At 43.3% G+C, this 17,456-nt stretch overlaps 1 protein-coding gene across 1 annotated transcript in view; it reads right to left on the bottom strand.

Annotated features, from left to right (window-relative positions):
* The window catches only part of B4GALT4 (beta-1,4-galactosyltransferase 4), a 32,268-nt gene extending 16,806 nt beyond the window's left edge, over window positions 1-15,462 (bottom strand). The window contains exons 1-3 of the mRNA XM_063105425.1: window positions 15,372-15,462; window positions 5,552-5,947; window positions 261-493 (exon numbers count right to left, since the gene is read on the bottom strand). Of these exons, the coding sequence (XP_062961495.1) occupies window positions 261-493; window positions 5,552-5,804 (486 nt within the window). The 5' untranslated portion in view covers window positions 5,805-5,947; window positions 15,372-15,462. The remainder of the gene's footprint in view (window positions 1-260; window positions 494-5,551; window positions 5,948-15,371) is intronic.
* Window positions 15,463-17,456: the final 1,994 nt, after the last annotated feature.

Here is a 17,456-nt window from a genome sequence, read left to right as displayed (position 1 = left end):
ACGGGGCCAGTAAATCTCAGAGGGAAATCATAGGGCCGTCATTGGCTAACATGGAAGGGCTCATCAAAACAAACAAACAAACAAAAAAACCAAAACAGGCCCTCAAAGGTTCATTTAAGAGCAGTAAAATTTCCCAGAACTTGGTCCCAAAAGTCCACACTCTGAGACAAAAATTTCCTCTATGCCTTTCAAGGATAAATGAGGTAAGAGATCTCTTCTTTGATGATAGTTTGCAGGGCTCTGTTCTGCCCCGCACTTACCTGGTGGATGATGTAGATGCCATACTCCAGCTGCTGCCTCTGCAAGAAAGGATGAAGATGTTCCAGCAGGTACATCAGGTGTTTCTCTCTGTTCCGGTGGGGAATGAGGATGGCAACCCGCTGTAAAGCCTTACATTCCTCAGGGTGATATCGGCCTCCATACACTTTGGGATTTTCTGCCTGTACTTCTTCCAAAGTGAGATCCGGTTTGAAAATGAGCTTGTTCTGGCCTCCTACAATAAACACAGGACACAGGCAGTAGCAGGAGCTATCTCATAAAGTGTTCAGAGGCTTACATGCAGTAATCCATGCTTAGAACATTTCCTGGCACACAGTGAACACTATATGGGTGTCAGCTTTTATTATTATCACTTTAAAATCTCATTTAGTCATGAACTATAACCACAGCCTCATGTGACCAAGGTTACTGGCTGCAAAAGAACTGACACATAGGGGGCTTCTGGTCAAGATGGTGGAATAGACGGTCCCCAGCATCACTCTCTCCCACAAACCAACCAATTCACAACTATTAAAAAGCAACTACAGCCAAGCTAGGGCCGCTAGCATTCAGGGGAAGAGGAAGAGAGACCTACGGAGTTCACGAAGGCAGGAAAAGCCACAATGAGAGAAAGAAAGAACACCTCCAACCGTTTCGAGCCCCAGCCACTTCCAGGCTGGAGCTGCTGAGTGCACAGAGCAAGAGCTGGCAAAAGCCGCAGCTGTGCCCTTCAGATGAAGTTGCTTGGAGGGGGCACGGGAGAGGAGGGAGAGGAGGGCGTTGGTGGCCCTCAGGCCAGCAGGCCCACTAACAGGGTTCCTGTGGACCCACACAGGAGAAAGGAGCACAGCACAGCAACAGAAAAAAGGAGCCACTCAGAGGCCAGTGAGTCACCACAAGGGACCAGCGCATAGCCTGTCCCACAGGAAATGTTTGGAGTGCGGGCAATAGGGGAGACGGGCCCACTGGGAAAACACTGGGGCACAACATGGACAGCTGATCTGCCCCCCAATCAGCGCAGGCCCACTCAGTGGAGACTGGTCAGGAATATAGAAATGCAGGGGGTGCAGTTTGCTGAAAAGACTCAGGTCCAGACCAGAGTTTCTATACAACCCAAGTGTACCGGACCTCATGAGACCCAGAAGTACCTACAAAGTCAACCACTAAAACCTGAGCATAAGGAAAAGACTTCCCCAGAGAATCAACAGCAAAGCAGTAATTTAGCTCAACCACAGGGCTCAAGTGCTGGTCCCCACAGAAGTTCCTCCATTTCAGAAGTAAGCAAAGGACAACAAATTAGTTCCAGAGCAGAGTTTAAGTGGTGAGAACAGCAAATAATCCAACACAGAACTGAAAGAAAAAACAAAAATACCCACAGACCAGAGACAAAGTTTGATATTAACTAGTAAAGGTCTAACATCACCAAAGAACACCCATAAAACCTAGAAGGACAGTAAGCCCCTTGGACTCCCAAGCCAGGGAGGGGAGAGGGCCGGGGGCCTCAGCCATGACCCCGACACCTCCAACCAGCCCAGAGATGACCACCAAGCCACTGCAGGAAGCACCCCGGGCTCCTGAGCCAGGGAAGTTGGGGGCCAAGGGCTTTAGCCACACCCCACCAACATCTGCAACCAGTCCAGCGATGACCATTGAACCACTTCTGGAAACTCCCTGGTCTCCCAAGCCAAGGCAGTGGGGGGCTGAGGGCTTCAGCCACACACCCTTGACATCTGCATTCAACCCAGCAATGACCAAGCCACCACTGGAAGCCCCCTGGTCTCCCCTGCAGGAATGAGGGGGGTGCCGTAGGACTCAACCATGCCCTCCCTCCTTTCTCCTTCTCCCACTCTATTTCCTTCTACTCTCTCCCTCCCAGACAACTGCTCCACAACTTAGAATGTAAAAACAGATGGAGCCAGGGACCGACCCCTCCTCCCCAAACCAGGCTCTCCGCCACTGCCACAGGGCCTGCCTGGGGTCCTAAGACATGGAGGTAGGGACTGACCCCTCCTCCCACTACCAGGCATGCTGCCACTGCCATGGGGCCCACCCAGGGTCCTGAGGAATGGAGCCGGGGACCAACCCCTCCTCCTGCAACCAGGCAAGGAGCACACCAAAAACACCACTTCCATGTGGGTGGCCCACCACAGCCACCACAATAGCCACAGCTGCTACAAAAGCAGCTAGATGCTACAACCACCATGCAGATGGCCCTCCAGCCACTTGAGTGCATTGTCACAAGGAGAGTCACCAGCAGAGACCAAAAAAAAGGAAAGGATGTTTCTCTACACAAAGCCCATTCCAGAGTGATAGAAGAAGCATCTATTCCGTGACAATAGTGGGGGACATGAACACACCTGTCTCAGCAATCGACAGGTCATCTGGGCAACAAGTCAACAGAGTAACTGTTACTCTTTCAGAAGGAGAGAAGAAATTTCAGGTTGTCAGAGGTGGTAGGGGGGAGGGGGAGAGATTAGATAAAGGGCATAAAGAATAAGTATGATTTGTAGCAATATATATGCTAACAATATTGATTTGATCAACATACATCAAACTTGAACCCCCAAAATACGTATAATCAATTATGATTCAATAAAAAATGAAAAAAAGAAAGAGAAAAAAAAAAGGAACTGATATATAAGAGCATCTCCTTGTGGTTCAGTAGTCAACTCTAGCTCTATGATCCATCTGTAAGAAGGAAATGTAGTCTGTCCCAGTAACTCTGAAGAGCAAAGGTCAGGGCTAGACGAGTAACTCTTCAAAAGTGCTCCATCCTCTTTTCTTTACTATATTACCCTCTTAATCCAGTGCTTGCTCGGTACAGTGTCATTGCCCATCTACTCCTTATGAATGAATTTACTGCCTAAATATATTGTCAGGATTTTGAGCAAGGGATACAGATTCGCTTTTTAATCACTCATTTTCTTATCTCAATTTGTGGAATTTGTGAACAGACACACTATCAAGAATAACAAAACTTTGGTTTTTCCATGGCTGCCTAAAGAGAAGTAGCAAACCAATATGAACACAGTACAAAACTGTAATTCAGTTAGCAAAAAGGGTACATGGAGGGCCGACCCCGTGGCTCACTCGGGAGAGTGCAGCGCTGGGAGCGCAGCAGTGCTCCAGCCGCAGGTTCGGATCCTATATATGGCCGGTGCGCTCACTGGCTGAGCACAGGAGGGTTGCGATCCCCTTACCGGTCACAAAAAAATAAAATAAAAAAAAAAAAGGGTACATGGAATGAATGTGTGTCCCCCAAAAATTCACATGTTGGGTTGGTTAATTATCTCAGTTAAAGTTTGTTGCTGATAACACCAAGGTCCAGAGTTCAATAAAGTGCTAATGATACAAAGGTCCAGGTTTGTAACTAGGCCCTATACTGGCCGGTTACCAAAAAAAAAAAAAAAAAAAAAAATCACACAAAATTTACATGTTGCAGCCCTAATCCCCAGTGTGATGGTATTTGAAGGTTGGGCGTTTGGGAGGAGGTAATTAGGTTTAGATGAGGTCATGAGGGTTAAGCCCTTATAAAGAGAGCAAGAGGGGTGGGTGGGTGCGTGGGTGGGTGGGTGTGTGTGTCTGTGTGGACAGACACACCGAGGAAAGGCCATATGAGGACATAACCTGCAAGAGCACTCTCACCAAGAACCCGATCTCAGACGTCCAGGCTCCAGAACTGTGAGAAATAAATGTCTTTTTTTAAGCCACCCAGTCTATGGTATTAAAAAAAATACCATAAAAACAGCAGCCCAAGCAGACTAAGATAGAAGGTCTTTAGTTTCTTGTTCAGCTAAAAGCAACAAGTCTCTGAAGAGTCCAAGGCTACCCCATACAGAGCTCTTGTAGCGTATGAGGAGAGCTGCCTGTGCACTGTCTCCTAAGGAAGAAAGGCAAACACATGAACAACGCACTGCGATCAGCACAATAGGACACTGGTACAACAGGCACGGAGGAACAGAAGATGAACTCTAGCTGGGGCAGTTACAAGCTGCAACCTTTCTGAAAGAGGAGACATCTAAGATGGATTTTTGATGATGACAGGAATCTACCAGGCAGACATAGATTAAGGAAAGGCATTCTGGAAAGAGGGAACAACACAAGTAAAAAGGCTTAGGAGTGTCTGGAAAACTATAAGCACTTTGATGTCCCGGAGATGAAGATATCAGAGAAATAACAATGAGTATTTTTTTCCTCTCGAATTTATTGTGCTCACTAAAACCAATTTACTGTTAATTTAATTGAAAGGCAAGACATCAAAGAGGAGTCAAAACATATTTAAGAAATATATCCTGGGGTGCACAAGCCCAGGAGAGTCATGGGGGAAGCCCTGGGTTCTTCAAATGCTGGTGTACAATATCCTCTCTCTACCCTTGTCCCCCAAGCTCCTTTCTGCTTTTCACAGGTTTGATGCCTGGGAAGTCTGACTATCCAGAGTAAATTAAATCTTTTTTGTATCAAATTATACTACAATAAATATTGTCAAATGCTTTCCTTTAAAAAAAGCATAATTAAGAAATAAACCCTAAAGATGACATTGAAAAACTTAGTCCCTGCAACTTGACTCCATACTTTTGGCCAAGGATATGCTAACACATGTCATGCAAGTGGAGGCTTGAATGTGCCTGCATTTCTCCACCTCCATGCACTCTTGTGCTCTGCCAATGCCATGAGAAGAACACTCCCAGGCTAGCCCACAGGTCCCAGGAGGAGGAGAGATACCTGGAGCAGAGCCAAAAGCCTAGATCAATGGACCCTATTCTTGTGTTCTGTTGAGACTTTTGTAGATGGATAATAAAATTGGGTATGTTCATAGAATGGAATATCATACACCAACAAGAATGAACAAACTATAACTACATGCAACCATGGGAATAGAACTCACAAAGAATAATGTCGACCAACAGAAGCCAAACATAAGAGTACACACGTAGGCTTCCAATTTGTAAAATTCAAAAACAGGAAAAATCTAATGTATGGTATTAGAATCTTGAGGCCAGGGATGTGACTGCAAGAAGCATGGGAACTTCTGTGGTTCCAGTAAGATCCCATTTCTTAATTTACATGATGTTTACACAAGTATGTTCATTCTGTGAAACTTAACCAAGCTATTTGTACACTTCTGATTTTTATACTCTTCTGTACATAAGAGGGTACTTCAAAAACGTCATGGAAAGACTCGTGTTATCTTTTAATTCTATTTCTACACTGACTTTTTGAAGTACCCATACATGTTATATTTTAATAACAAGTCGACATAGTACATATAAAAAGGAGAAAGGAAAGCGCTTACTGAGATATGGAGACACAGCAGGGCAGCTGTCAAGTTCTGTCTTTTTCATGGATGCTTCATTGGTCAGAGCGTCTTCCTTCCCTAGAGCCACGACCTTATGGAAAGTAGCTATGAAATTCTTCGCTTTAGGAATCTCTTGAATAACATCCACAAAGTAGTTACTGGTGACCCACCCAACCACAGTAAGGCACAAAGTAAAAAGCAACAGTAACCGGAATTTGTAGGAAAGGTGGAAAGTCAGGTTGAAGCCCATGGCTTTTATTATGTGAGTAATATGTATCTCTCTGCTTCACCACAGGAAGGAAACTTCAAGTTCAACTTTTCCAGTCTGACTGTGAACTTGACAACTGAAGAGGCAGTGCCTGCTGCTGCTCGGGAGTTCTGCTCCGAGAATCTCTATAAAGCAATCACAAAGACATGTTGTTTCAAACGGAAATCTAATCCTGAAACAATTCACTTCAGCACAAACTGAAAACATAGCCCAGAGGGATCCTGACTAACAGTAATGGCAGCTCTCCCACTTAGGGTTTAGAGATCAGAAGACCAAAGATTTTAGAGGTAGAAAGTTCTAACTATCTATATGTCACAGAAGCTCTCTCCGGGTTATCGCCCAGGCTGTCTGTCACAAGATGTTGCACAGAACACCAAGGCAAAAAGAGAAGTGAGACTGTAAATGCCCCTCAGTTCTAAATGGTTCTCTTCTCAGTTGCTCCTTCCTGGCACAGCTTTAGGAGAAGGTTAACAAAATGTAAATGTATTTTGACCCAAAGAGAAAATAAAGGAAAAGACAAAAGCTCTTCTACCCTGTGACAGCTGGAAAAACTTGGCACTTGACAACAGAGAATGAATATTATATTCTCAGTGAGGGCCAGGGCACATACATCCCAACAGTGAGGTGATGGCAAGAAACACAAGACAATTCTAACCCAAGAGGTCAATGATCTATGAGAACAGGGAGGAATACAGCACAGTGTCTAAGATCAGAGTTTCAGATTTAGACAGAAACCGTAGTGCCACTAGATAAGCACGTTACCTCAGGTCACTCACTTAACTGAGCCTTAATTTCCTTTTCTATAAAATGGAGATAAAGATAGTACCTACACTAGAGAGGTTACTGTGGGACTAATGATCTAATGTATTAGTAATATATAAAGTGTTAGCCCATCTCCTGACACACAGTAAGCACCCACTAAACGGTGACTGTTACTGTTATTATTGCTGTATTACTTTACATTAAGTGAGTCTAGCCTAGGGATGACCAACATGAGGACACACTGGTGGCTGCACAGACCATCACTTTACTGTACTGTATTTCTCAATGTCAGTTGATAAATTGCCATTTTGATTTCATACTTTAGTAGCATGAGGTGGGATAATATGAATTCACCTTTAAGAGGTGGCTATGTTCTTAGTTATTGAAAAAAATCCCGTTTTTGCAGCCATCTAGCTGAGGGCCCGCCCCAGAGCATAGTCAACACACTGACGTGGCGAAGGCTACTTGGCGAGATCCCCTGGAGAACAGCCAGCAACACCTCCTACGTCCTCTCTGCATCACCACAACCACGTCTCTCCTCAAATTCTAAATATGCTATCAGAAGAATACAGAAAATGCTAAAGTCAAATAATCTCCATAGCCAAACATATCCTCAATTAAAATGGATAAAATGGGAGACTAAAATATTTTCTATGCTAAGTATAACATAGAAACAATTACAATTAAGTCTTAAGTGACAAAGAAAAACAGAAAGTAAACTACAGTATATACGTTTGCTATGATTACGACTAAAGATATCGAATTGAGAAAAGTCTAGAAAGAAATATACCCCAAAGCTAACAATTGTATTAGGAGTATAGGGCTAGCTGGGGTGTTTTTTCTCTTTTATATTTAGAATTCTCAATAGTACAGCTTTTTATTATATAGTGTTATACTCATGTATACTTTACATATATTTTTATATTATGTTCCTTTTATAATGAAAACAAAGTTTGTTTCTGTAATGAGCAGTGGGGAGATGGTAAGTAACTATAAAAAACAACAACAACAAAAACAATCTTGGCAACTCTCAAGACAGTTTCATACTCAGTAAGGGTCGTATTCCAAAAACTGAGTTCTAGGTTAGCTTGAAAGAAATCTAGAAAACATTTCTTTCTAAACAAAATGTTATAAATGGACACGGAGATTAGGTTCTGTGGTCAGACCACAAAAGAGAATGTTTGACCCAGGAAGCAATTTAAACAGTATGGCCTATGATTAGGGTCCTCTGAAAGTATCACAGGAAGTCGATGCTGAAGGCAGTAATAACAGCTAATAAGTGTGATTTATTTGTGTATTTACTCTGTACCATGCACTGGGCTTAAACCACTTGTAGTAACTTATTTAATTCTCATCTCAACCCTGCAAGTAAGAATTACGTATCCTCATTTTACAGATGAGAAAACAAAGGTTTAGCAGCATTAAATACCTTGCCCAAGACCACACAACTAGTAAGCAGTAGACAGCTGGGTCCAAGGCCAGGTGGTCAGCTCCCATGGCTGTGCTTCTGCCACATCCTTCATGTGAATGTTTCCTCTCTTCTCCCCTTAGTGCCTGGGCAGGCCCAACACAAACCCCGGAAATACGCAGATTCCCTTTGGTAGCCTTCCACCTCTCTCCCACATCCTCCTGTCCTTTCCTTGGGGCTAACTGTTCATATGCCTTCCTAGAGAACTGTTCTCTTCCCTCCAAGTGACAGTAAGTTATCAGGTTCTTGGGGCCAATCAGACAACCTCTTATGGACTTAATTACAGGAGGCTTAAATGCTGGGATTGGCAATTGTTTTTTTTATAAAAATATCAATCTTAGAAAATTTAGACTGGAAACACTGCTTTTCCTAGAGCTATTTAGAGAGAGAATCCCATGAAAGAGAGAGTCACTGAGTTGAAGCAACTTATGATCATCAAATTACCACAGCATTAGAAACAGAAAGAATCTTAAGGAACATTGTCCAGCTCCCTCATTTTACAGAGGGAGAAACATGACTGAGAGGGACTGAGAAACAAACCCAAGGCAGGGGTATATGGAAAATCTCTGTACCTTCCACTCAATTTTGCTGTGAACCTAAAATTGTTCTAAAAAATGATTTTTTTAAAAAAAACCTACACAAGAAGTAAAGGCGAGCTGTGACTAATCATAACTATTGCAGAGCTGCAGCCTATGCAATTTGTTCAAACATGAAACATTTATTCGAAAAGTGAGGAGCCACTACTAATGCTTACTTAATACTTAGGCCTCCATTGCTAATCCCACTTCATTAGACTACATGCGACCCAGTTAAAAATAATCACTTACCCCTTTTTCTAAGCCTAAGAGCCCTCCCCAAAACTGACTGCAGACAGCCAGCATGAAGGAAGCTCAAGGGTGAGGTTTCCAGATCCCCTGCCTTCATCCCCCTGCTTATCAGCTAAGTGATGGGAGGCAACCCCCCCCCCCCCGCAGTGTGCTTCCCCAGCATAAAATGGTTTTAAAAAAAAAAAAAATTTCATCTCACAACATTGCTGTAAGCATGAGATGATACACCAAGCACACCTGGTACATTCCCAGGAATACAAGTGACTCTGATTGTCAATGTGATTCATGTTCAAATACTAGAATATCAGAAATACCAGCCAAGATAATTTTATCTCTGTATTAACACTGAAATACAGATGACTTGTATTTTCTATTCCTCTATAATGTCCATTTTTCTTTCTATGAGTATATATTACTTTTATAATTAGAAACACAATGACTTTTTAAAGAAAGTTATGTTTAGGCAAGTGACTCCTGGCTGATGTTTGAGAAAATATCATCAGATTGGACTTATTTATACTAACATTTAAGTAATTGGGAGACCCTGAACGCTCATTACAGTTCCAGAGTTATTTTCTTCTTCAATCGACACCTTCTAAAAGCAGTGGGGGAGTCAGGACTGTAGAGAACAAATTCAGGCAACGTGAAAGAAGTTGTTTTAGGGCAAGACTCGCCACCGTTTTCATTTCTAGAAGTCTGCTCTGGAGTTAGTTCAAAATGATGTTTTTATGTTTGTTTTCTTCTCAACTCAACCAGTCTTTTCTGAGTGCCTGCTATTTTCAAGCATAGTACTAGGCAGCAAAAAGATACAAAGGGAATTAAAGCACAGTCCTTGCACTCAGAGTTTATTTCAATCTTTTCCTAGATCTTAACGTTTGCAATTTGTTTCAAATATGCTAGTCTCCCCACCCCAAAGTGGGGGAATAGATGAAACAAGAAGGTAAAATATCGAGAAGTATTAAAGATAGGTGCCTGAGGGTATATTTTCTTTCTCTCTACTTTTGTGTATGTTTGCAATTTTCAATAATCATAAAAATTCCTAAAAAAGAAGACAAGCTATAACGAAAGGTAAAGTAGCATGAATGCTACATATTCTTGGAGAATCTCTAACTGCATACATTTTTGCACCACCATGGGAATGGGAAGGACACCAGGTGTCACTCCACAAATATTCACTAAGCACTCATGCACCAGGGAGAAAGGGAGTGGTCTTCAATTAGCAGCTGAGAGCACCAAAAGCAGCATTCCAATGTCTCTGAAACTGTCTGGTAATTCTGCAGACACAAGGTGTCTAAGTAGGCATGATGTGGCCCCAGGCACATGGTCCTGCTCTCTTGGGACTCCCTGGAGCAGCACCAGTGGAAAGGCTGATATTTTGCTACTCCTCTTACTCCTGCAAAATTGCTGGGAGCTGACTATTTGCACATACATTGTCCTGCCTTCCACAGGCCTCTGGTATTCCCCCCATTACAGCTCCTTTACGTGGCTTCGGATCATAAAGAAGCAATGCCCAGTTCTTAAAGGAGCAATGGCTCTCTGGGAAGGAACGAGATAGAAATAATGACAGCCATTTACGTGTACAAGTCACTTAAACTCAATGACTGAATTTCTAATGACCAAAACTGGAAGCATTTGAGCAACAAAATAAATAATGATGGCATTGTATTTTAACCCATAGAATAAAATGAATATCCATAGGTCCACACTGATATAAATAAGTAAATGAATGGCAGAGAAAGGACAGCTCTTCCTCATAGTAAGCTGCCAATTAATAAGTGGGAGATTGCAAAAAATCACCAATAGGCAAACACCACAGTAATTTTTGCACAGTTGCAAACAAGATCCACCAGTGGATGCTAAAATTAATGGGCAAAAATGTAAGAATAAATAGAATTTGCATAGCCTCAAAGTATCTCCCCTAATAATTAACTTGAAAGGGAAAGACAGTAACTTTATAGTGGAGAAACCCAACAGATATCACCTTAACCAAGTAATCAGGCTTAAAATCAACAGTGGTAGACCTATCAATCTCATGAACCCTGTGTGACATGTTGCACTGAGAGGGACACAACATCACTTCTGTGGTATTTGTGCCAAAGATGCATAGCTTCATTACAACCGTGAGAAAACATCAGACAATTCATTCCACAAAATAACTAATTGGTACTCTTCAAAAGAGTCAAAATCATGAAAGACAAGGAATAACTGAGGAACTATTTCAGACCAGAGGAGACTAAGGAGAAATAAAAACTAAATGCAATGTAGGATCCTTGATACAATATGGGAACAGAAAAAAGGATATTAGTGGGAAAACTTCTGAACTTCAAATAAAGTCTACAGTTTGGTTAATACTATTGATAAATGTACCGTGGTTACATAAGGGGTTAATATTAGGGGAAGCTAGGTGAACTCTCTGTACCATTTTTACAACTTTTCTTTAAGCCTAAAATTAGTTAAAAATAAAGTTGGAGACTGAGTATAACCCAAATCAACATATGGCATTAAATTAACTTAATTCTCAAAGAGAATCACTGTTTTCTGTATTCCTAGTGCTTCAAACCAACCTGACAAATAGCAGGTGCTCAGTTTAGTAAATAATGAACGGCCTTCTAGGACATACTAGTTGAAAACCACAAGGACACCCATAATTACAGGCAACTACCAAAAGGGATAAGACATGAAAAAAGAGAGGGAGAGAAAAAATAAAGATTAATAGTGAAGGAAAAAACTTGCATGAGTATAAAATTCCATCTTAGGAGGATTTTAAAAATTAAAAAGTTTCACCTCAACACTAGCTCCTTCCGTTTTACTAACAACAACACTTTCTAAGGGTAGCGGGTCCCACCTCTAATAAATGGCATTTTCACTTGGTCATGCCCACCACCTTCTGCTCCTCTGCCACTGAGTATTCAAGAGTAATGCTTCTTTTCCCTGCCTTAGTGAGGAGTCGCTGGTTGGCCTGCCTCTTCCTCCATGAATGCACAGTGTACCACTGCGTGACTACACAACACACTGGAGCAGAGTGTACCTGCCTCTAGGCAAGAGCCATGGTAATCCACACTTGAAGCCAGGTGGTCCTGCAACACCCATTTGACAGCAAGAGTTGTCATGAAATGGCCAGGAGACATGATGTGAATTGAACTAGCAAAAGACTGACATCATTTTTGTAGTCTATGTTATGCAGCACAATACAAAATTCACAAGAATTTCTAACGGGAGATTTTAATGGAAGTTCATTTGCTCTTATATGTCATTTTCGGCTATCCCTGAGAAGCTTCCAGTGAGGTCAGGAGTTCGCTTTCTGGGGTCTATAGGGGCACATCAGTGAGAGGTTGGAGAAGCCATGAGATCATGGAAAAACAGGGCCCTGAGGTCACAAAGAGCTGAGTTCAAATTCTTGTTACTGGATGCAAAAATGGCTTTGGGCAAGTAACCTAACCTTTCTAGGTCTGCTTGGCCATTAACTTAAAAAGCACTTCTCAGTGTGTGGTTCTAAGAGTCCCATTATCAGGTATGTAGAGGGGTTTGTTAAAACTGCAAATTCCTGGGCCTCACTCTTTAGTCATCATGGTTCAGAACAGCTGGGTCTGGGATTAAGGAAAATGAAATTTTAACAAGCTCCCCACATGATTCTTATATGCATTAAAGTTTGAGATCCACTGAAGGAAGAACATGGACCTGGAATGCAATAGATCCTTCAGAAATATCTGTTTTCCTTCTGGTGAGGAAAAGCAATAAGAAGATGTGTGAAAATGAGATTTTAAAAATGTATTTGAATAGCTTTTGATTCCAACATTTAAAAACTTATTCTAAGGAAATAATCAGAGAAGTAGACCACGATATTCAAACCAGCATTGCTAAAACTATCAAAAATTGAAAGAATCCAAATGGTAACAATAGGGATCTGATTCAGTTAATTACACTACATCCATATGATGGAAAATATGCTTTCATTAAAATGGTATTTAAAAAACATAACTACATGGAAAGTGTTCATGATAGCTAAGTGGAAAAAAAACAATATAAAAATGTATATAAATACAGTCCCAATTATGCAATATATGCTTGTGTATGTCTTTTACATATAAAATGGCAGAAAGAGTCACTGGTAGTCATCTCTTAATTAAGTGATTAGGAATTTTTTTTTTTTTCTTTTTCTTAAAGACTAGTCAAGTGCAGTAGTGGGAAAGGTTTTGTTGTGGTTTTTTTGGCAGCTGGCCAGCATGGTGGGGGGGGAGGGGTGGTATTTCTTCTGTATCTTCTAATTTTTCTAAAATGGGGTTTTTATAACCAGAAACAATGTTGTTGTTTTCTGATAAAATGACTAGTTTTCTTTTCAAATATATTAAAATCTAAAGATGACACCATAGATGACATCATAACTTTTAGTTACGTAAGTCTGGAGATCATTCACATAACCTTTAGGAAAAGGTATTCTACACAGGCCCAACAAGCTCCAGTCTCATAGAAAAATCTCAGGGGCTGTCAGTAATTTTCAATGCCAGAAAACCTTGTGGTCTCTGTATGTAATACTTATTCCTAGGCTCCACCCCCAGAGGTTTATATTTCAAAGGCCTGAGGTGGGACAAAGAAATCTATATTCTTAACAGGAACCCAGGTAATTCTGAGACATGCAGCCAAGTTCGAGAAACCCTTGCTCATTGATGGCTTTGAAAAAAAAAGAAAGAAAGAAAACCAGCACTGACTTGCTTTGGATGTTTTCATTCTGAATAAAAGACCTTCAAATAGATGGATAGTTGCAAATCATCTGCATGCATCTCTGGAAAAAGCACACATTTATTATTAGGGTAGCTTGAAGTAATTACTAAATACTTGCCATATCAAGAGATATATAAAATAAAACAGAGCAGGTTTTATTGCCCTCCCTACGCACTCCCCCTCAGATTATGCAAACAATTCAGTACAGTCAGTACTCTCTTTAACAGATGTTTTAATCTGATCAAAGCTATGGACCTTGTTGGGAAAAAACAGGAAAATGGTCAGGGCCCCTCAGATGTCCAGAATCTTGCCGAGCATTTGCTGTAAATATCCTCAGGTGTTCCTTGTTACTAAATGTAATTGCCTATGGGCACCCAGGTGTCCTGGGTTAGGACTTGAGTATAAAGGACTAACAGCTCTAGTCCATAGTGCTTCTCAGAACTCTCAGAGAAGACATTAGGACGGCTGCTCCTAGCTCTGAATAAAGCCTACTAATTTTTTACGCACGGCTCACAGGACCTTTTTCCTATTACCTAGCTCGTAGACCTGCATGTGGAGAGTTTGTGACTCAGTCTGTGCAACAGACTCGAGGGGTCTGTGAGCCGGAGCCCTAGCTTTACAGACCTTCTCTCAAAAATGCAAAGACAGGTACACAGAAGCCTTGCAATTTCATGGGGTTTATAGTCTCCGTGAAGGCCAAACCTGCTCTAAAAGATAAAATCTCAAAAAGATAAACTATTTCCAATCAAGCACTACCTCCTCCCCCGAGAGAGACGTCCCAGCACTCCCGCCTAGGTGTCGGGAATAGCGCTGAGCACTCTTTGGAATCCCAGTCTCTCAACCTGGACCCTGAATCCTACTCATCCAGATCTGATTCCTTAACTTTCATACATTCTCAATATATTTTCCTTTCTTTAAAAGTTAATTTAAAAAAAAATACACAACAAACAAATCTCTCAGCCCTCGGATTGCCATCTTCTTCCTCCCCCTTTTCATCAGCAAAGGACGGGGGAGCCTCCAGTGCCCTCGCCCACCCACTCTGGAACACTGTGCAACCGGGCACACGCCCACCCTCTGACAACTGCTCTGAGGCTACCAACCCAGACGACTTTCCTCCGCCCAGGACCCTCTAGACTTTTCCATTTTTTTCCAAACCAAGAGTGAAAACCCTTATCTAATGGAAGAGGGAACATCAAGAGATACCGATTAGCAGGACTGAGTCCATCAAGACGAGATGTCTCCGAAGTCTTGTAAAATCCGGGTGACTGACCCTTTTGGGGGAAGATCAGAATTCGTCGGCCCCTCGTCACCCCCAGGCTGGGATCAGCTGACTAGTTTCCTAGTTGAAACGCTGGGGAAAGACGGCCCCCGGGTGGAAGGGACTTGTTCAGGCTGATGCCCCCGGAGGGGACAGAGGTGCTGGGGGGCGACCCCAGAATGGTGACGAGGGGCCTCTGGGGGTGAGCCCTGGACCCTTCCCTACCTGGCAGCATCTGGCCTGGCTCCCCGGGCCCGTAGCAGAGGCAGCGCCGCCCGCACCTGAGCCGGTGCCTTCCGTCAAGCTCGGCCTCCGCAGGCCCCCGGCCCGGCCCGAAGCTCGGGCGGAGCAGGACGGCCCCACCGAGGACGGGCCGCGGCTGCCCCCACGCCCGCCCACGCCCACCCCGGGGACCGACTCCAGCCCACGGCTGGGCCGACGATCCCAGCACGGCCCCCGCCTCCCAGGAATTGCACGTCCGGGGCACCGGCCGAGCCAAGGCCGCCCGTACTCACCGCGGACTCCGCCACAGCGAGCTCCGCCCGGGCAAAGGGGAGGCAGAGAGGACCGGCCCGGGACCGCCCCCGCCGCCCGGGAGGAGGCTCCTGCGCGCGAGCTCCACCTCCAGCCCGCCAGGGGCGCTGCGGGAGGGTCTGCCCGGGTCTCCGCAGGCCTGGCGCGCCACCCCGGCCCAGCTCGGCGCTGGAAGGCGCACCGGGAGGAAGTGGAGGCGTGGACATCTCGGTCCTGAGAAGCTCTTAGAGTCTTGTGCCAGTCGTGGCCCAGGTGCTGGGCATTTCCCAAATTCCATCCCTCTAAATGCTCACAAAGCTTTGGGAAGGAAATAGGAATCTCCCACTTTACACAGCAGGAAACTGAGGCTTTCGAGGTTAGTGAACTTGCCATACAGTTTTCATCTTTCTCAGCAGCATCATGTACTGTCAAGGGACAAAATTACAGCAAATTTAAAGATATCAATTGGCTTTACTGCGATTCTAGAATCGGGCAACACGTTATTCCGCAAAACAGAGTAAGTGTTCAAGTGAACTGAGCAAACGAGGTTGATTAAAGACAGTAAAAGTGTTGAAGACAGCAGAAAACAACACCACCACCACCACGGACTGGTCATTTCAAAGTTACTCTTCTGGTAAGGTGGGGACAGGAAGACAGAACAACAGAAAAATAATTGACTAGTTACCATCAGATTACTTCAGGCTATCTATTTTGTGTAAGAATTAAAGCAGAGGGAACTTCATTATCATACCTGCTGAAGATTCAAACTGGCCTGTTAAGGAGATGGACTGTAATCTCTCTCTTCCGATTTCTGGGAGGGTCATATAATTACTTCATTTTACTTTAGTGACTAGAAACTTACCAGGAGTAACTCCATTTTGGTTTTTAGTCTGGTCTGTTGGGACCTAGTGCAGAAGCTTAGTCCAAAACAATGACCTCCTGTGATTTTATTTAACAGTATCAGATTGCTTGGCTTTTCCTATTTTGCAGGACTATTGTGAATATTAAATGAATAAATTTTGAAAAATCCTAATTGATGGATCTTGGATGTGACCAGCGCCATTGTGCACATAATAAGCACAAAATAGCGCAGGCCTTGTCTTCTACTCCAGCACCAAAGCCCTCCCCTCTTCCCTTTAGGAGAAAGCTCGTGACTTAGAAACTCTTTTGCTTCTGCAAGGGCGCAGTTCTCCACCCTGGTCACATAGTTTCCACATTGGCATAAAGCCAGACCTTGGCCCCTATATAAGCTCTCCTAACCCCACACTTGTTGCTGTTCCCCATTTTGGGGACTGCCCGTCACTTTGAGTGCAGCTGGCATAAAGCTTGAACAATACCCGGCATCTTGGCTCACTTTCTTTCACTAATTTATTCAAAAAAATTATTACAGAAAACCAAAACAGAATCAGGTTCATATTAAAAATCTGAGTGAAAAAGCATGGTGGCTGTGCTTAGGCAGGCAGGAGAACAGGCTAGATTATCCAGGGCACCCTCCCACTGTACTCATAGAGAAGTAGTAGATTCTCCAAGACCCACCCCATCCACGTACCCCAAAAGGAACAAACCATGGGAAGAATCAGTGCAGGGGTCATTAAGCTCTAAGCAGCAAATCTGGAGCTATACTGAGGCCACATGTCAGTGGTGGCACTGTGATCTGGAACAGAAACAAGGGATTGAAACCTGAATCTCCCGCATCAGGCCAAGACAGCTGAAGAGCTAAAGAGGGCCCAAGTACCCTGTGCTCAGGGCAGAAGCAATGGAAACCCCCTCTGGAGAACACAGCCTCAATTTAGTCCCATAGGATTCAGGCAAATACTTTTTTCTGTTATCATAACACACAAACGTGGTTGAATGAATTTTCAAGATGTCTGGATGACACCTTTTAAAAAATCACCAATCACAGGAGGTCACACATGAGTAATAGCAGAACCAATACCCAACATATTTAGACCCCCTCTCCCCCAGGACATGTTAAAAGAAAAACTTTTGACAAATTTCAGAGTTTATTTGGGCAAAGAATGATTCATGAATGAGGCAGCACTCAGAACCAGAAGAGCTTCAGAGGGCTCCACTCTGCAGGGTGGGCA

Source organism: Cynocephalus volans, chromosome 1 (assembly GCF_027409185.1).
Source record: "Cynocephalus volans isolate mCynVol1 chromosome 1, mCynVol1.pri, whole genome shotgun sequence".
Classification (NCBI taxonomy): Eukaryota; Metazoa; Chordata; class Mammalia; order Dermoptera; family Cynocephalidae; genus Cynocephalus; species Cynocephalus volans.
Note: the sequence above shows the minus strand (reverse complement) of the source record. Positions and strands in the feature narration are given on the sequence as shown.